At 44.7% G+C, this 19,611-nt stretch overlaps 2 protein-coding genes and 1 pseudogene across 4 annotated transcripts; 2 read left to right on the top strand and 1 right to left on the bottom strand.

Annotated features, from left to right (window-relative positions):
• The first annotated feature begins 374 nt into the window (after positions 1-374).
• Positions 375-513, top strand: LOC119273853 (annotated as a pseudogene).
• A 5,624-nt stretch (positions 514-6,137) lies between these two features.
• Positions 6,138-13,892, top strand: LOC119266657 (rust resistance kinase Lr10-like). 2 transcript variants are annotated; one of them, XM_037547907.1, is made up of 5 exons: positions 6,138-6,320; positions 11,523-11,599; positions 11,671-12,165; positions 12,294-12,469; positions 12,565-13,892. In XM_037547907.1, the coding sequence occupies exons 1-5, from the start codon at positions 6,318-6,320 to the stop codon at positions 13,686-13,688; spliced, it is 1,875 nt and encodes a 624-aa protein (XP_037403804.1). In that variant the 5' UTR covers positions 6,138-6,317; the 3' UTR covers positions 13,689-13,892. The 2 variants fall into 2 exon arrangements, with proteins under 2 accessions (XP_037403804.1, XP_037403803.1); XM_037547906.1 differs by lacking the exon at positions 6,138-6,320 and having other exon boundaries at positions 11,349-12,165.
• Positions 6,499-10,094, bottom strand: LOC119266656 (rust resistance kinase Lr10-like). 2 transcript variants are annotated; one of them, XM_037547904.1, is made up of 3 exons: positions 8,677-10,094; positions 7,990-8,013; positions 6,499-7,835 (listed from the first exon to the last, which is right to left on the bottom strand). In XM_037547904.1, exons 1-3 carry the CDS (start codon positions 9,671-9,673, stop codon positions 6,745-6,747), a joined length of 2,112 nt encoding a protein of 703 aa, XP_037403801.1. In that variant the 5' UTR covers positions 9,674-10,094; the 3' UTR covers positions 6,499-6,744. The 2 variants fall into 2 exon arrangements, with proteins under 2 accessions (XP_037403801.1, XP_037403802.1); XM_037547905.1 differs by having other exon boundaries at positions 6,499-7,832; positions 8,677-10,089.
• Positions 13,893-19,611: the final 5,719 nt, after the last annotated feature.

The raw sequence follows: 19,611 nt of genomic DNA, 5'->3' as shown, positions 1-19,611 counted from the left end.
TTCATGGTGCTGGCGTCTTCGGCTATGTGGATGGCAGCACGCCGGAGCCGCCCAAGGTCGTCGTCAACAAGGACAAAGACGGGAAGGAGGTCACCACACCCAACCCCCTTCACCCGATCTGGTTCCGGGAAGACCAACAGGTACTAGGATACCTTCTCAATAACCTTTCCAAGGAGGTGCTCGTGCAGGTGACATCGATCGCCCATGACCACGAGCTGTGGACAGCGGTGGCGAACATGTTTTCGTCCCAGTCGCTGTCACGCATCAACAACATCCGTGTTGCGCTGTCCAACGCTCAGAAGGGCACTCAGTCCGTCGCGGCCTTCTTTGCGCACATGCGCTTCCTCGCCGACGAACTGGCCGCGGCGGGCAAGCCCCTTGACGAGGACGAGCTCATCTCCTACATCCTCGCCGGCCTGGACATGGAGTACCAGCCCCTCGTCTCCGCCCTCGACGCCCGCACCTCACTTGTCACCCTTGACGAACTATTTGCTCAGATGAGTAACTTCGATCAGAGGGTGGCCTTGTTCTAGGGTGCCAACGGCGGCTTCAAGTCGTCTGCTAACGCCGCCATGCGCGGCCGAGGTGGTGGCTCACGCTACCGCGGGCCGCCGCGCGGGAAGGGCAGGAGTGCAGGAGGCACCAACTACAACAACTCCTGCAGCGACTCTCGCAGCGATGCACGCGGGAACGGCAGCAACGGCGGCGGTCATCCCTCCTCCAACAACAACAACACGGGCCACCGCAACAACTCCACCAAGCGCCCTGACGCCATCCGTTGTCAGATCTGCGGCAAGCCTGGCCATTCAGCCAAGGACTGCTGGTATAGGTTTGATGAAGATGAGGATTCAGATCAAGATGAGAAGATGGCGGGTGCAGCAGATGGATCATATGGCGTGGACACAAACTGGTATGTGGATAGTGGAGCCACGAACCACATCACCGGTGAACTCGAGAAGGTGACCATGCGGGAAAAATACCGCGGGCAAGATCACATCCATACTGCTAGTGGAGAAGGTATGAAGATCAGTCACATTGGTCATTCAATTATTAAAACCCCTCGTAGGAAAATTCATCTTAAGAAAATTTTGCATGTTCCTAGTGCCTCAATGAACCTTCTCTCCGTTCATTGCATTGCCATTGATAACCATGTATTTCTTGAGTTTCACCCCTTCTTCTTTTTGATCAAGGATCAGGCAACGAGGAAGGTGTTGTATCGAGGTAGATGCGTTCGTGGACTCTACCCGTTGATTCCGGAGATTCGAAGATTCAATAAACAAGTTTTTAGTGCCACCAAACTTTCGTCTACACGATGGCATGATCGTTTAGGACATGCATCTTTTTTCTAGTTGAGAAATTGCTTAGGAAAAATAAGCTCCCATTTGTTCGAGAGCACAATGTCGAAACAATTTGTGATTCATGTCAGCGAGCTAAGAGTCATCAACTACCTTATCCTGTGTCTACTAGTATTTCTACCAAACCTTTGCAACTTATTTTTTCTGATGTTTGGGGCCCTGCACCCTCCTCTGTTGGTAGACATACATACTACGTTAGTTTCATTGATGACTATAGCAAATATTCATGGATCTATCTTTTAAAGAAAAGATCCGAAGTGTTCCAAGTTTTCAAAAACTTTCAAGCTCTTGTTGAACGAAAATTCGATAGCAAAATCATAGCCGTCCAGTCCGACTGGGGCAGGGAATATGAAAAACTCAACTCTTTATTTCTAGAACTTGGCATATCTCACCATGTCTCCTGTCCTCACGCTCACCAACAAAACAGGTCTGCAGAACGCAAACACAGACACATCGTAGAGGTTGGTCTTGCTCTTCTAGCTGGCGCATCTATGCCCCTCAAATTTTGGGATGAGGCATTCCTCACCGCCGTCCATCTTATCAACATACTGCCTAGTCGTGTCATTAATAATGAAACACCCACTGAACGGCTTCTTCAAGTTAAACCAGACTACACAACTCTTCGTGTGTTTGGATGCGCCTGTTGGCCTAACCTCCGGCCATACAACAATCGCAAGCTCATGTTTCGCTCAAAACAGTGTGCTTTTATCGGATATAGTGCTCAACATAAAGGGGTGAAGTGTCTTAACATATCCACCCGACGTGTCTATATCTCCCGTGATGTCGTGTTCGACGAAACAAAATTCCCCTTTGCTGACCTCCATCCAAACGCAGGTGCTCTCCTTCGCAAAGAAATATTACTCTTACCGTCTCATCTTACCGGCCTTGAGCATGGGGAAAATAATTGTGATGATCCTTTGTTGACTAATCCTCATAACCGTGTGCATGAGTATTGTGATGATGCAGATACATCTCAGGAAAAAGGTGGACAAGAAACTACTGAAATTGGTGAAGAAACGATCCTAAACAAGCATGATTTCATGTGTCCTGCGTTTGGGGGCATATCTCCCTCGGGATCAGGGCTGCAGCAGCCCAGCAGCCAATCTTCCTCGGGATCGGTGCGGCTGCAGAACGCCAGCGCCACAGAAACCGCGTCGCCCGCGTCGCCTTCTACCAGGCGCGGCGTTGTCGACTCAGCGGCTAGCACGCGGCCTGGTGCAGCTGGCTCCGACACGACACCTGGCCCGCACCAATCCTCCACATCCACGTGGCCTGTTGCGGCTCGCTGGCCTGCTGGTGGGCCGTGCCACTACACCAGGCGCCCGCAGTCCAGTGCGGATTTGACAGGCGGTCGATCCGATGCTGCTCCGGACGCAGGCTCGCGATCCGGTGCAGATCTGCTCAGGCCCGCGCCATCATTGCAGCATGATGGCCCGGTTGCCTCTTCAGGATGCGGTGCGGGATCTTCTGTGCCGCCCCTCTCCACTCCGTCTGCTTCAGAAGCCGCAGAAAATCCTGCTGCACCGGGGGAATCTGCCTCGGGATTGCTGGGATCGTCAGCTGCCGGATCCTCTGCACCAGCTCCTTCTTCGCCATGTACACGTCTTCAGAAAGGGGTAATCCAGCCTATTAATTACAAACGTGTAACCAAATTTGGTCTGGCGTGTTCTACAGGAGAACCAAACTCTCTACATGAAGCACTTGGAGATGCTCGTTGGAACAGGGCTATGGAAGAAGAATATATGGCACTTCAGAAAAATAAAACTTGGCACTTGGTTCCGACACCACGAGGTAAAAATTTAATTGACTGTAAGTGGGTCTACAGGATTAAGAGAAAATATGATGGAACCATAGACCGTTATAAAGCAAGACTAGTAGCAAAAGGTTTTAAGCAACGGTATGGCATAGATTATGAGGACACCTTTAGTCCTGTTGTTAAAGCTGCTACCATCCGTCTTGTTCTATCTATTGTTGTTTCCAGGGGTTGGAGCCTTAGACAGCTAGATGTTCAGAACGCGTTTCTGCATGGTGTTCTGGAGGAGGAAGTGTACATGAAACAACCTCCTGGGTTCGTTGACAAAAACTCACCCTTCCACGTATGTAAGCTTGATAAAGCTCTTTATGGATTGAAGCAGCCTCCTAGGGCGTGGTATTCACGTCTCAGTCAGAAACTGCAAGCACTTGGTTTTGTTTCTTCCAAGTCTGACACATCACTGTTTATTTACAACAAGTTCAAAACATCCATATTTGTGCTCATTTATGTTGATGATATTATTGTCACAAGTTCATCTGATGAGGCAGTGATAGGACTGTTAAAGGATTTGAGTGCTGAGTTTGCTCTCAAGGATCTGGGAGATTTGCACTTCTTCTTAGGCATTAAAGTGAAGAAGCTTGGAGACAGTCTGCATCTCTCTCAGGAAAAATATGCTGCTGATTTGGTAAGAAGAGTTGGTCTGAAAGATTGCAAACCTTCACCAACTCCCTTGTCTAGCATAGAAAAATTGTCCCTTGTAGAAGGTGATCCATTGAGTCAGGATGACAGCACCAGGTACAGAAGTTTAGTTGGAGCACTTCAATACCTCACCCTAACAAGGCCTGATATCTCATTTGCTGTCAACAAAGTGTGCCAATTCCTCCATGCACCCACCACAGTTCACTGGACTGCTGCCAAGCGTATAGTGAGATATATCAAAAACACTATGAGTGTTGGTCTCACCTTTAGCAAATCTTCATCTACTCTTGTCAGTGTGTTTTCTGACTCTGACTGGGCAGGTTGTTTGGATGACAGACGCTCTACTGGTGGGTTTGCTGTGTTCTTTGGACCCAATCTCATATCTTGGTGTGCTAAGAAACAAGCTACTGTGTCAAGATCAAGTACAGAAGCTGAATACAAGGCACTTGCCAATGCCACAACAGAGATCATTTGGGTTCAGTCCATGTTAAAGGAACTTGGTGTGAAATGCACTCAGGCTCCATGCTTATGGTGTGACAATCTGGGTGCAACATATTTATTCGCTAACCCTGTCTTTCATGCACGAACAAAACACATTGAGATAGATTTCCACTTTGTTAGAGAAAGAGTTGCTAACAGACAATTGGAGATTCGTTTTGTGCATTCCAGAGACCAGGTTGCAGATGGCTTCACAAAGGTGCTGCCTACAAGGAACTTTGAAGAATTCAAGTGTAATCTCAACTTGCAAAGTTGTGATTAAGGGAGGGTGTTAAACATACGTGACAAGAAGGCCCTGACCTCTTGGCGTACGGCAGATAGCTAGGTTGTTAGGATCTCATCTTATCTCTCTGTAACCTCCTAGTCTATCGCTTGCACTACAAGTTGTAATCTGAACCACCTCATGTACGCGATCAGGGAGTCGCGACCCTGCTATATAACATGAAGCCGTCGCCCAGAACAGGGTACGGCGTTCCAACCATTGTGTTTCACAGTGGTGACGACACATTGGCGTCGGTTACTTCGTGAAGGCTCGACCTTGGGAGTCCAGGGGGTCAGGGGCTCAACATGGTGGTGCTCTGCCATTTCATCACTGTAAAGTTTCATCGCGTTTGGACTTCGTTTGGTATTGTTTTTTGCGAAATAATAAAATAGGCAAAAATAGGAACTACCACTGGCACTAGAGTAATAGGTTAGTTCTAAATATAAAATTGCATATAAAGCTGACAAGATTGATAATATAATAGCATGAAAGAATAAAAAAATTATAAATACGTTGGAGACGTATCAAGGAGGCACGGGAGATTGGGGTGGCAGTGCGGAGCTTGGGTGCGGCGGTGCTCAAGGGTAGCGACGAGGTCAAGCTCGAGGATGGCGGAGGCGGCAAACCAAATCGATAGAGGAGGCAACAAAAATGGGGTGGGGGAGGTGAGTTTTAGGCTGGTCATAGTGGGGAGTAACTTATACTAGTGTCATGCATCTAAGTTACTAACTTCATAGTGCAAAGTAACATACTAGTAGTGTCATAGATTGCTTTATTTATTAGCCCATAGACTCATTTTGCCTTGGAAAGTGTTATGTTACAGTAACATATTATGTTACCACAAGCATCTATTTTCTCATTAAATACTTGCCACATAAACAAAATTGTCTTGGGATGTGTTAAGTTACTATCTAAGTTATCCCCACTATGGCTAGCCTTAGGATTTGGGGGCGTGGTGCTAGGGTTTTATAACCGGTGGTGATCGACTCGGGTGACGCGCGAACCACTTATGCATTACTTTGGAAGGTGAGCAACTCCTCACTTATCCCGAGAGTTGCGCATCTTTATTGAAGTAAAAGTAGGGAAGTGAGGGAAAGTTTCAAGAGATAAAAATTATAAGTTAAGGAGTATATGATCAGGGAACTGTTAGATGCTGTCTAATACCTTAAAACAGAAATTTTCGTCTCAAATTTGACCTTTTGTTCCGTTGTCTTTTGATTGTGGAATCCTATTTTGTAGGGATCATATATGGAAGAAAAGAAAAGTTTGAATAGTTTATTTTACCTTTTTGTTCGTACATGGTGGAACCCAATTTTTTTTATAGAATCGTGTGGAGGAAAAAAAATTGAATAGTTCTTTTTGCGAACTAAGTATAAATTTTGAAAACGAATAGCTGCCGACAGGGCGGCCCAACAATCCCCAGTGCGATCAAAATTTCTGACCAATTCTTCGTATTATTTGTTAGCATGAGATGGGTCAGCCCACAGGGCGGCCCAACAAAGGCCCTACTCTTGTTTATCCGTTTATCCAAAAACAAAAACAAAACTCTGGTTTATCCAAATGGGGAACGGGTGCCAGTTTGTACCCTAGGCGGCTGCCGGCGGCCGGCGGCCGGCGACGCAGTCGAGCTCGCCCAGTTACCGCTCACATTCTCCGCCGGCTGGGCGAGCTCCTCGTCCTACTCCGGCACACCGCCTCGCTCGCGTCTCATCGGGGCTCCGGCGAGGGACTCCGGCGGAAGCTGTCTGCCATGGTGAGTAATCCCCTTTGCTCTTCTTTTGATTTCCGAACAAGAATGCTGAGTTTCTACCAGTAGTAAGTAATCTCTTTTTCTAGAATATAAGCAGCCTATATGCGCATCTCTGTATTAGAAAGAGCTTACAGCAGTACTATCATTTATGGCGGAAAGGGGATAAAATCACATCAATGACTGGTTAAGATTCATATTATCACAGCATTGCCAGGAAATGGCTGCAAAATCCAGTGCCGTGTGTTTCTAATTAATAGAATTACAATATGGTAGTAAGATACAGATGCAGTGTTAGCGCTACTGCAAAATCCCATGTAGTTCAGTATGTAATCAAACATTGGCCAAGGAATTACAGTTTACAACGCAGATGCGAGATAAGTTCCCTCAGGCGTGTAATGATACACACAAAAACACACACAATGCATGTTCATGTGTTCGTCGTGTTCTGTGGCATAGGACGAATGTCAGACGACACAAAGGGCTTTGGTGGAATCTGCAGGTTCTGCAGCCTCCCAGTTAACATGTTTACCACCTTCGTCATCGACGGCCTATTCTTTGGGTTCCACTGGATGCACCACAGCCCCACAATACTCAGCTGTCTAATCTTGTCTTTGTCTTCTGCTGTCATTTCCAGAGTAAGCTCCCATTCCTGCCAAGAAATCACTTTCTCGTAGATCCACTCAGGGAGGTATACCTCGTCCTGGATCTCAACACTTGGGTCTGAGTTCCTCCTTCCACTCACCATTTCCAACACCAGCATGCCAAAACTATACACATCTGACTTGTATGACACCCCTCCAAAGTTTCGAGAGTATAGCTCCGGTGCGATGTATCCCATAGTTCCTCTGGCTGCTGTGAGCGTAACAATGCTTTGGTCCCTTGCACACAGCTTTGCAAGGCCAAAGTCAGAGATCTTTGGATTGAAGTTGTAGTCCAGCAGGATGTTGTGTGGCTTGATGTCAAAGTGGAGAATCCGCTGGTTGCAACCTTGATGCATGTATTCCATTCCTCGGGCAATGCCTAAAGCAATATCTAGCATTTTGTTGGGTGCTAGGAGTTGTCGAGAAATATTAGAAACATGTGTGAATATGTATTTCTCCAGTGACTCATTAGGCATGAATTCATAAATAAGGGCCCGTCTCATTCCTTCAGAGCAAAAGCCCAAGAGGCGTACGATATTTGCATGGTGGATTAGTCCAATGGTTGCAACTTCATTGATGAATTCCTCCCCCTCTCCTGTAGAACTCTCTAGCATCTTGACTGCCACAGGTAGTCCATTTGGTAGCTCGCCTTTGTACACACTTCCGAATCCGCCCTGACCGAGTTTATCCTTGAACCTTCTTGCTATCTTCTTAACATCAGGGAAGGTGTATCTTGTAGGTTTTGATGTGCCATATGCCTTGAGAAACATTTCAACCTTCATATTTATCTCTTCATTGTACCTTGACTTCAAGGAGAGATATATCACAGTGGCCACAATCAATGAAAGAACTACAAATGCAGCTACAGATGAGGCTGCTGATTAAAAAAAAAGGAAATTAGCGAGTTGCATTCAGATAAGAGGCCATGCATTCCTGACTCTTATTGTAATGAGGAAACACAAAAGATTCACAGTGGTAAGCAATAAGAATTTCATCTAGAATGAGAAAAAGGAAAAGAGTTGCAACATTACCCGCAATTGGGATGACATGGGTACCTGCATGTAGGAAGAATATCATTAGTTTTTCCATGCTTTAATTTTAATGTAGACAGAAACAGAAGACTACTTCATTACTCTATGAATTATGTTTGGAACAACTAATTCCTGATTCTTACACGAGTTCTCTGTGGACATATATATTTGGTAGCTTCCTGTTGGCTTCAAGTATATTGGACCTCGAACATAGGGTGTTATATCGATTAATATATTCTTTGTTATGTTATAGCTGTACACTTATTTATTCATATCCAATCTGAAAAACTAAACAAATATGAAAATGGTCAAATAAGGTTCAGCTCTTACTTTTTGTTGCCCAAGAATTTTACAAATTAGTCAACCATCATAAGTTTTCCCATATAATTTGGCACTTGCATCTCTTGATAAATGTTTTTTCTTTGGGGAACTTTCATGGATGTGAACCTAGAGACTGTATGTGCTCAAGCAACTTAACGATTTCTCTGATTTGCAATACAATTTTGTTTGTTAAATAATATAACTACTAGATTGAGAATTCTGTCGGAAGATTAAACACAGTTAACATCAGAATATAGGAGATCAACAAACTAGTACATTGAGAAGCAGAAAATCTATAATGCTGTTCTTAAATAAATTTCCACACCATAATGATATATGGATTTCAGTTAGGGAAAGAAATAATACCATGGTGCTGGCAGAATGCTTGACGCCTTTGTGAGCTGAATCCACAATATCGACCTTGATGTTCACACTGTTGGCAGACATCGGTAATGTTAGTGAGGTGCCAAGTGAAGGTTGTCGCACCAAAGTTGACGACTGCCTTTGCTATTTCACTGGAGGGGTCCGAGTTAGGGCCATGTTTATCATAGCTGAAGGGTATCGGGATACCTTTAGAAATGGCCACACAGTCCCATGGTAGATCAGATATGTATGCGGAAGCTAATGCCAAATACAAGAATTGGCTAGCGTTGCTACTGACACAAGGAGCTGGGCCGACTATACTATATGGATGTGCTGGTATGAAATTCTTGGAACAACGTACCAGGGTCGTAAATGATTGAGGTTGTTTGTACACACCAGTTTCTAACTTTCTCGAGATGAGCTTCTGAAGTGGGCATTGCGTCAATGGTTCCACAAGCGGGATGATGTTAATGACGCGGTGCATGTAATATATCGCTGTCACTTTGCAAGAACCAAGAACAGGGTGATCCAAGATCGTGTCATGCCCAGAGCATGATAACTGCATGCCAGCTGCTCCACAGGATGTTGGTTGGGTTGAAAGCCGGAAGGGGAACTGGATCTTTGGTCCATGTTTGCTGCACCGTTGTGATGAGCATTTCTTGAAGAAATCCTCATCATCTGATGCTGCACCCACATAGGATTCATTGGTTAGAAGACAGAGCAGCACGAGCATGACAAGAAGTTTAGGAAAATCCATGAGATGAATTGGAGATTTAGATGGAAGAAGAGAAAGTCTGGAGTATAAGAAAGTGGCTGTCTGCTTTAATCTCTGGTGAGGATTGGGGTGGCACTTGTCATGATAGTTACATGTCTGGGCAGGAAGTCCAACTGCCACCGAAACATATCCTTCTGCAGTTTGTTGCTTTAAAGCCTTCATCACCCTTGGCTGTATGTACATATCCCTGTAATTAAAATATATATGCTGTTGGATTCCACACATTACTAGGAGACTGACATAATTGGACCAGAATGCACTTTGACTCTTCCTCTTATGCTAGACCAACACGTGCTCAAGTTCTCTTTCATTTTCTGCTCACCACTGTGGACTCAACTAATTATTTCTTCTTAGTCTCCAAGTAGTAGTTCCCTTCCTATCACATTCTACCATTTAATTCCTGATAGCACAAGTTGGCCTTCAAAAAGGAAGAGTTGACGCGATATTCGAGTCAAGCACAGCAAAAGAATATTGTAAGCCAGATTTCAGGATATGCTACTCTTTTGCGCAAAGTTTCAGTATATACCCGCAAAAAAAAGTTTCAGTATATGGCACCCATGTCTCATGGCAGTATCATATACTGCTATCCAATATAAGGGGAGTGGATAATCGAAGTGAATGAGCTAGGTGGTTTGGACAAGCAAGCATGCATGTTAGGCTTTGCTCACTGGATCAGAGGAAAAGAGTACATAGTGTTGAATACTCCCTCTGTTCATTTATGTAAGACATTTTAGACAGCCAAAATTGAACTGTTTTAGGTGTTGTCTTAAATGTCTAAAACCTCTTACAAAAGTGAACGGAGGGAGTACCGAACCTCCAAGGTTGCCTGCCAAGTAAATTAAGTTAGGTTCTAGTGTATGTAGCCTCATTATCTGAAAGGACTGTGCTTGAATGAGCAACCAATTTTTCATGGGTCCCATTGCTATGATGAAGATCAGTCATGTAAAGTCCGTAGAGTCTGTAGCTGGTATGCAGTTACCGTACTTCTGTTGTAAGTACCCTTGCTATCCAGTCTGTGCTTCTGTGAACCAGTCTGCCATGGCTATGGCCAGTGTATTCCATGGTTTTACCACCCTGTGACTCTTAACTGTACTACTACAAATTATTGTAACATCTGTTGCCGTACAGTTTACCATCAGAATGTGAATTGAAGTGAAAACCATTTCATATACATTAGGGATTTCTATGGCATATATACCAACCATATTTAGACTCCCTATCAACATGTGGATAGTTTTGTACTATGATATGGCTTGGTGACTTCTTTTGATAGCTGAATGACCGACGAGGAGTGCTTACAGTCTGACTGGCTGTAGTGCAGTCATCGTCGGAAATAATTAGCCAGACACTATGGAAATGCTGTCAGTTACTCCTGTAAAGGAAAAAAAAACAGATATTACTTTATTTTTGTATGGTATCAGCCGTGCGCTGTTGAAATGCTTTCCGTTCCAATTTTCAGGCAATAGAAACCAGGTAAATTTCAAATGCATCTGCCCATATAATGTAAACTTGGTGCTAAAGATATTAAACAAAATTTGGTAGTTAGTTATGTAGAGGAGGGGTGTAAGAAAGTAGTTCAGCTATAAGTAGATCTATTAAAAAAAATAGAACTACTTTAGTTCTACCCTACTTTAATATCTCAAATGAATGATATTTAGTTAGTATTTGTCATTTTCTGTCCCTGTTATTTGTCATTGTCTTAAGACATTGAATTCCATGTTATCATGACTAGGACAGAATTGTGACTAGAGTAGTACACTTGGACTCGGTCCCATTAATCTAGAGGTCTGGAGTCAAGAACATCACCATCACCTAGATAAGCCAGTAGGCTGTATGTATTTACCTAACTTTGGCTTGGCAGGAAGTAGCCAAGTCTCCTAGTCAACAACATCACTGTCATGTAGAGCCACTAGTTGGCATGTAATTACCCACTTTTGGAGTTAAGAAAAATAAAAACTTTGGCAGCCACACCTTCATTTGACCGTTCCTCTGTGTATCTGTGCTTCTGTGAAACAGCTTGCCATGGTGATGCCTGCTGTTCTCAACTCCCTAACTTTCTTATGTCTGCTTGCAGTTCTTGCTGCAAGTCAGGCTGAAGGGCGGCATCATGACCCTGATTGTCCTTCTTTCTCGTGCGGCCCTCTTAGAAATGTATCGTTCCCATTTCGTCAGGCAAGTGATCCTCCTGGGTGTGGTTATCAATCTTATGAGCTAATTTGCAGTGATACCAAGGCCGCAATTCGCATCGACGATGCAACATACTATGTGCCTGCCATCAACTACAGTGGTTCTTCCTTCTGGGTCATCGATGCCAACATGGATTTATACAACAGCTGCCCTCTACCTCGGTGGAATCGGCCTCCCTCTAGATACCATTACAACATGGAAGTCGAATTGGAACCCCTTTCACGTAGTCAGGCTTGCTTTCTTAAATGCTCTCGGGAAGTAAAGGACAATGGCATGTACATGCCTGTTGCTTGCCTGAGCACCAATGATACTTATGTTTACGTGTTAACTGGTGATGAATCTAATTCAATGGAGTATCTCGAGCCTTCTTGTGGGTACTTGGCCATGATTCCTCGGCCTTGGGACAGTCCGGTGCTAGAAAATGCAAGTTATGCAGATGTTGTGAAATCCATGAGGAGTGGATTTGCTGTTATGTTTCCTCTCAGATATTCTACGGTGGGCGTCATGGAATGCCTAAGGCGCGAGAGTCGGTGAGTTACAGATCTTGACATCTGCACACTGTTGTTTTATTTGTTGCCTGTGTACACCTGGCTACCTTGTTCGAAAACTGTTAGGGTACACTTTCATTCCATTTTTTCATACAATCGTGCTATTGCAGCGAGTTTCATGAATGGCCAGTGTCTGGAAGGATCATCAAGGATTGGATTGTGGGAATTCTTCTGCTTGAGGGAGATTTCGCAGACTGCGTATTTGATGTGACTGGATTTCCTTATTATGTTGAATACGAGCGGGACGTCATACTAATTACTATGTGGATTGTGACATTGACTGCAGGTACTTCAGAATTTTGTGTTCTTAATTTAATTTCTTCATCATCACAACTGCTTATTCATGTAGCCACTAAACCCTATGCAACCTTGCTTATGTAGATCTATGCAGGTTCTTGTTGGCACCCCTGGCTGTGTTGATCTTTCTGGCCCACAAGTATTGGAAAACAAGGATCAGAATTGATGCAGTCGGGAAGTTCCTCCAAATGCAACAAATGCTTGGCCCGACAAGGTACGCCTATACTGACATCACCGCAGTCACGAGCCATTTCAGAGATAAGCTGGGTCAGGGAGGCTACGGATCCGTGTTTAAGGGTGTGCTATCGCCAGGCAATGTTCATGTCGCGGTAAAGATGCTAGACGGTAACTCCAACTGTAATGGAGAAGATTTTATCAGTGAAGTTTCAACCATTGGCAGGATTCACCATGTTAATGTGGTGCGTTTAGTGGGGTTCTGCCCGGAGGAAATGAGACAAGCGCTCGTCTACGAGTACATGCCTCAAGGTTCTCTCGACAAGTACATCTTCTCGGCCGAGAAGAATTTCTCTTGGGACAAGCTAAATGAGATTGCTTTGGGCATTGCCAGAGGGATTGATTACTTGCATCAGGGTTGTGACATGCAGATTCTCCACTTTGACATCAAGCCGCACAACATCCTTCTTGACAACAATTTCATCCCAAAAGTTGCCGACTTCGGTCTCGCAAAACTATACCCAAGGGACATCAGTTTTGTGCCGTCGAGAGCACTACGGGGAACTATAGGGTACATAGCTCCTGAGATGATATCTAGGAGCTTTGGCGTCATATCGAGCAAGTCCGATGTTTACAGCTTTGGGATGATGCTGCTGGAGATGGCTGGAGGAAGAAGGAACGCCGATCCGAATACAGGAAATTCTAGCCAAGCATACTACCCGGCATGGGTGTATGACCGACTAACCCAACAAGACCATGTGGGTGAGATATATGCTCATGTTGATGCTCAGATGCATGAGTTGGAGAGGAAGTTGTGCATCGTCGGACTATGGTGCATCCAGATGAAATCTCATGACAGGCCGACGATGAGCAAGGCAATAGCGATGCTGGAAGGCAGCGCCGATACCTTGCAGATGCCTTCCAGGCCATTCTTCTGTGACGAAGGGCACGTCCATACCGATGATACTTACCGTTTGTCGTCCGAGTTGACTGAAATCTCTGAGGAGGATATGAGTGAAAATATTGATGTGTGATGTAATGCAGAAAATGATGCACTTAGGTGGTGCATTTTTCTTGAAATAATGGCTGTACATATGCATGGTTGTATCAAGTATGAAACTATCTGCTGTATTTCCGGAGTAGTGTGTACATGTAATAGCTTGCGGAGTAGAAGAACTACTACTGATATGTCCATGTCATCTTATTCATGCATGATGATATACATGAAATTTCGCTCCTGCTCCTGGTGCTGCTTTGTGTTTTCTGTTATGCTCAAATCTTTGCGTTTCCCATATATTCGCCTAAAAACTCCTGAAACTCACAGCTTTGGGATGGTGCTGGTGGAAGAAAGATGCTGCAAGGTGGTGCCAATGGCCTTCAGATGCCTTCTAGGCCTTTTTTTGTGACCAAGGGTCCATACAGAGGATTCTTACCGTTTGTCTATTTGCAAACGGCCCGACTTAATAATCATCGCTGGCCGAGACATTAGAACTAATCGAGAATAGGACTTAATAATCATCGCCGGCCGAGACATTAGAACTTAATAATCATCACCGGCTGAGACATTAAAACTAATCGACATTAGGACTTAATATTCATCGCCGGCCGAGACATTAAAACTAATCGACATTAAAACTTAATAATCATCGCCGGCCGAGATATTAAACTAATAATTGACCGCGGTACAGCTAATGCCTTGACTTGAATCAGTATAAATCTTCATGATAAGCCGGTAACAGGCAGCTGTCTACACCAGCGATTCCTACCTGCTATCGTGCAATCGGCGCGGTAGGTGACTTGGTTGTTTTGATCTCCTAAATAAACTAGTTAGTTTTGAGGAGCTCCAACTCTTGTCTTACAAGTCTGGCCTTGTTTGCTTAACAACGCCAAAGATGTCACAGTCTTGTCTTACACAAATTATTGATTGTAGACTAGCTAGACTTGGTGGGTTACTGTCACGAATAAAACAATTAGCTTAGTCATTATCGGAAAAACAAATTAGCTTAGCCATAGCCCATAGCTTGATGTCACTAGGGATTGTGATAATGAAAATCTTGGCCGGCCGGCCAATAGATTAAATTGAAGGCTAATGCCTCACATCAACGAATCAGCATCCATATGCATATCCTAATCAAGCGGAGGCCGAGTTGACTAATCCTCTACTTCTTATCAATCTAGCCCAATGTAAGACAATCATTCAATGCCTAACATCTTAAATGTGGTTGTAATGTGGACCTCCTATCTGCCGCATTATGCGGCAGACTGGCGGGGGATCGCAGAGGCGCCGAACAAATGGGCCGGCCCAGGTAGTCAACCCCGCGAGGCGAAAAAAATGAGTAAAACAATGCGCGCTGGGTTCAAACTCGCAACGCTGATTCATCAAAAAAAAATAGTTCACTTCCTCACTTTATTAAACTAGATTAGGAAGTTCATCAGAAACAATACTGAGAATACAATCTAGGGGAGAAATCTCCCACGAAACCTAAACACTATAACATAAACCGAAACTAGCAATCTCATGAGCCGCTTTATTCGCCTTCCTCCGAACCTAGGTAGCTTTGAACTCCCCCAAGTTTGGCCATCAACTTGATCGCTTCCACCATGATACCCACTGATGACAGATTCTGTTCTTGATCATTCAGCATCCTGGCAACATTAAGACAGTCGGTCTCTAAATGGAGTTTGGGCACACCTCTTTGCAAAGCTACTACGACCGCCCTCCTGCATGCCAGTAACTTCGTCACTTCTGCCATTGTAATATCCGGTAGAAAGATAGCATCCGCACCTCTAAATGCGCCCTCTTCATCTCTGAACACAACTCCACCTCCTCCACCTTGTCTCGACCGAGACATAGCTCCATCGACGTTGGCCTTGAGCCAGCCCGACGCCAGTGGTTCCCATGTTGCACATTGGGGAGGTGATGTCGAGGCCTCTGTCCGCCCCCGTACTTTCTTCCATTCTTCCATGAGCGCTGCTACTCTCCTCGCCACCAATTTGGCCTCTTCAATTCGCTTTCCATCTTGGATGTCATTCCTAGCCAGCCAAATCGCGTATAAGCCCTGAGCCATCGCTGACTTGTCATCATCTGAAGCATCCGACATCCACTGAAGCATCCAGGATACAATCGAACTCTGAGTGCACATCGATCGAGGTGGGGTCGCCACCCTCGCACCCAATACCAAGCTCAACTCCTTCCAGGATAGCATGGAATGATAGAAGCCCCAAAACCTGTGATAGATAGTTTCTTCACGTCCACAAGCTGGACAAAAAATGCCGGGCTTGATCCTTCTACGGAGAAGTTCTGATCCCACCGCCCAGCCGTTCTTGATGAACCACCACACATGGATCAACACCTTCCCCGGCGCATTGGTACCCCAGAGCGCCAGCCAGCTCCGGTGGTTCGCCGCCGTTGAGCACGAGCCAGGCTGTCCTGTTCTCGCCTTCTTTTTTTCCATACATAGGTGATAGGCAGACCTCACCGTAAATTGTCCGTTCTTCATAAAAATTCCATGCCAGGATGTCATCTGTACCCAGACCACCCACACAAATCTGAAGAATATCCTGTACGTCACCCTCAGAGAACATTGCTTCTAGCTTGTGACGATCCCACCCTGTAGCCTCATCGTTTAGTAGATCGCTCACCCTCGTTATCCCCGGCACGTACACTTGGCCCGGTGGACTTAGGCTACCCTTGCGAGGGATCCAATTATCATGATGAATGCGGATGGTAGAACCATCACCCACTCGCCATATGAGTCCTTCCAGGAGCAAGTTCCTGCCATGCAGAATGCTTCTGAAGGTATACACTACTAGGGAAAACCCTAGCAGTAGCGCTAGTTTTGTGCTCACTAGTAGCGCGGGTAGGCGCGCTACTAATAAGGCGCTACAGCTATTGCTTAGCAGTAACGCGTGCCGCACGCGCTACTGCTAGGACAAATAGATGCAGCGCTTGTTCACTCCCACGCTGATGCTAATGTAACTACTGGCAGCGTGTTTTCTTTCCATCGCTACTAGTATTGTTTTTTTATTTTTTTATTTTTTGTGTATTTATGCGCCATCGTACAAATATTGGTACAATACCAGTTATGAGGTTTACATCATTATGTCCATAACAGTGTGTCAAATGAAGGTGGATTAGGTTCAAGTGGAGGCAATATGTGGTGCATGTCAAAAGTATACTACTAATCCAAACTTGATCTAGTTTGGACTAGCTAGTAGTACTTTCGATGTGCACCACATGTTGCCTCTACTTGAATCTAATCCGCCAGCACAAGCTATTTAATCATCATCATAATCATTACCACCAACAATATTTATTTAATCACCACTAACACTAGCTAATAATAATCATCAGTCATTACCACCAACACTAGCTATTTTATCATCATAGTAATAGTGTAGCACATCATCATCCTCAAACTCATTTCTAGCTAATCACTCCTGCTGCTCTCTCTTAGGTAAAACAACATAAAACATGTGTAGCTCTCCTCCTTGATCAAGTTGGAGCATGCGGATGAACCTGTCTCTTAATTTTGGGTAGCACATCTGTTTGCTGCCCCGCTCCCCCATCACATATCTGGTTCAGTTTTGCACTATTAAGCATTCATCGCTAATCTTGAATGCACTAAAGTAACATGTAGGATATCTTGCCCGTAAGCTAATAATACTCATGGTACCTTTCGTCTCGATCCCATAAGGCACAACATTCATCGGGAGTCCCTGTTGAAGAACATCGTATGGTCACATACTTAGCAATGAAGTTTAGCTTCACAAATAATGTATGGAAAAGATGCACTGAGGAAAAATAGTAAAAATCTTACCATCCTTCCTAAATAAATGTGACCGTAGTTCATGACGAACACTATTGGTCGCACGTTTTTAGTACTAAGATTTCTAAGTCCAGGAAGAAAATTTGTCTTGATAGTATCAAGATCCTCAAACCATGAAACATAATGACTTAGCTCCTCGCAGTTGAGTTCAGCCTCGGGACAGTAGTAGGTCCTGTCTACCAAGCGCTGGACATGTTTGCTTGCACCGAAATAAGCTGACAATACAAATTAGTTGTCAACTATTTTTGAATAAACAATATCAAAGACATAAATATGGTTGAGAAACTTACATTTTGGTGTAACTGGAGGCGTCTGCACATCGACCCAAATGTCGGTATTACCTTCAATATCATCTTCCGGACGAATATCAAGGTGATAACTATATCAGGCTGAAATGCATAAGTCTTGCATAGTGCTCGCCATGTTTTGCATCCAAAATAGGTGTAGTCGTCTGAATTGTATAATTTTGCATGGAAAATATAACCATGCTCGGTCTTCAAATAAACTTTCTTTACCTCCATAGTATGACTGAAACCTATCTTATCCAATACAAAAACTCTTGCATGGCAGGGGATACGCTAGTAGAATAGTAAAAAAATATAAGTTGAAGCAAATGAAGCAGATGTCATGTTTAATTATGAAAAAAGACTTGTCGTTGTGACTTACTGTATCCACTTCGAAGTTCTCGTCCAGCTTGATGCTGAAGCGCCTATCATCATCTAGGAAGATTTTGTCGCGTAGGCCGCGCTCGTCTTTGCAGTATTTGCAAATACCGAAATCCTTTTTGTCGTCAGACATTTCCTATGTTCATAGTTAAAACATTAATTGAAAATCGATAGAAGACAACTACCAGGATACTCAACACACAAATCCGGGGCACTCGATATTTCCTACATATTCTGGCAAAAGTCATGCCAAAATTCACGGAAAAATCCGGCATGACCTTTGCTAAAATAGGATATATCGAGCGCCTGAAATTTGCTGAAACGGAAATGAATCAACACTCCGGCAAAACATAGGCCACTCGGAGGTGTAACCTGCAAACATGACCGGCCACTTGGATATTGAGCAACACAAGATATACATTTCAAATTAGCATGCATTCAATAAGTAAAAGTAAATCATCTCATGCGTCCGTACATCATCGAATATTATCACTAATACATCCCGAATAGTGTCATACATATAACATCACTAGTACAACTAAAACCCTAGCACACGACGGGTATCGGCGCGGGCGATGGACACCCACAGAGAAGGAACCATCACGGGATCATAGCTCCAGTGAGATCCCTGGAGAACCTGCCAGGTATTAGAGAACATGTGCTCCAACGCAAACAAGTAGCGACGGACGTGCGCGTCCTCCTCACTGACACGGTGACGCACCACCTCCGCGGAGTCCTCGAGCCTCTGGACCGTCACTGGCCCACGCGACCGCCACCAAAGAAGGTTCGGGTCAACGACAGGCTGGCTCCTCACCAACCTGCGCCCCCCGGTAGGTAGCGCCTCCCAGTACCACCCCGTCGGAGCCCAGTCCCGGACATGGCCCATCTGGTCAAGCAGGTGTCGTCCTCCGCCGACTCAACGACGAGGATGTGGGATAGGCATCGTCCACGTTGATGCGAGAAAATTGCTTTAACTAAAAAAATAGCAACAAGTTCTTACTAACTAGTTCTATTAATTCAACTAGTTCTTACTAAAAATAAACTTACTATAAATAAAAATATTCTAGTACCTAATTAGTACCTAGTTCTTACTAACTAATTAGTACCTAAGAACTACTGCCCTAATTACCATCTAATTTGATGAACCTATAGGGGTGGAAAGTGGTAGCGGATATTCCAATTATCCAACTATAAAGTGAAATAAGTGGTCAAATTTTACTCGTTTTATGACTCATCTTAGAAATTTGATTCATTCCCACCCTTACATGAATCCTAACTCATTTGAGCCGCATCTGCATCCGATTCGTTTCCACTCTAACTAATTTGATGGAGGTAGAAACCCTAGGCAGAGGTAGGGGAGAGGGAGGAGCAGGCGTGCTCACCTCGGGTGCTTGCGACGAGGGAGGGGCAGGAGGCGTCGAGGTCGTGGTCGGGGCTCCGGGGCGGCATTGAGGTCGGGGGGC

The sequence above is a fragment of the Triticum dicoccoides genome, chromosome 3A (assembly GCF_002162155.2).
Source record: "Triticum dicoccoides isolate Atlit2015 ecotype Zavitan chromosome 3A, WEW_v2.0, whole genome shotgun sequence".
NCBI lineage: Eukaryota > Viridiplantae > Streptophyta > Magnoliopsida > Poales > Poaceae > Triticum > Triticum dicoccoides.
This window is presented reverse-complemented; position numbering and strand designations above follow the sequence as displayed.

Excerpts from the sequence above, each read along its gene's own strand:
- LOC119266656 (XM_037547904.1), bottom strand. The coding sequence starts at position 9,673 with ATGTGTGGAATCCAACAGCATATATATTTTAATTACAGGGATATGTAC. Across the intron at positions 8,014-8,676 it reads AGCATTCTGCCAGCACCATG|GTACCCATGTCATCCCAATT; the intron begins GTATTATTTCTT and ends TCCTACATGCAG. Across the intron at positions 7,836-7,989 it reads CCATGTCATCCCAATTGCGG|CAGCCTCATCTGTAGCTGCA; the intron begins GTAATGTTGCAA and ends TTTTTTAATCAG.
- LOC119266657 (XM_037547906.1), top strand. The coding sequence starts at position 11,471 with ATGGTGATGCCTGCTGTTCTCAACTCCCTAACTTTCTTATGTCTGCTT. Across the intron at positions 12,166-12,293 it reads TGCCTAAGGCGCGAGAGTCG|CGAGTTTCATGAATGGCCAG; the intron begins GTGAGTTACAGA and ends GTGCTATTGCAG. Across the intron at positions 12,470-12,564 it reads GATTGTGACATTGACTGCAG|ATCTATGCAGGTTCTTGTTG; the intron begins GTACTTCAGAAT and ends TTGCTTATGTAG.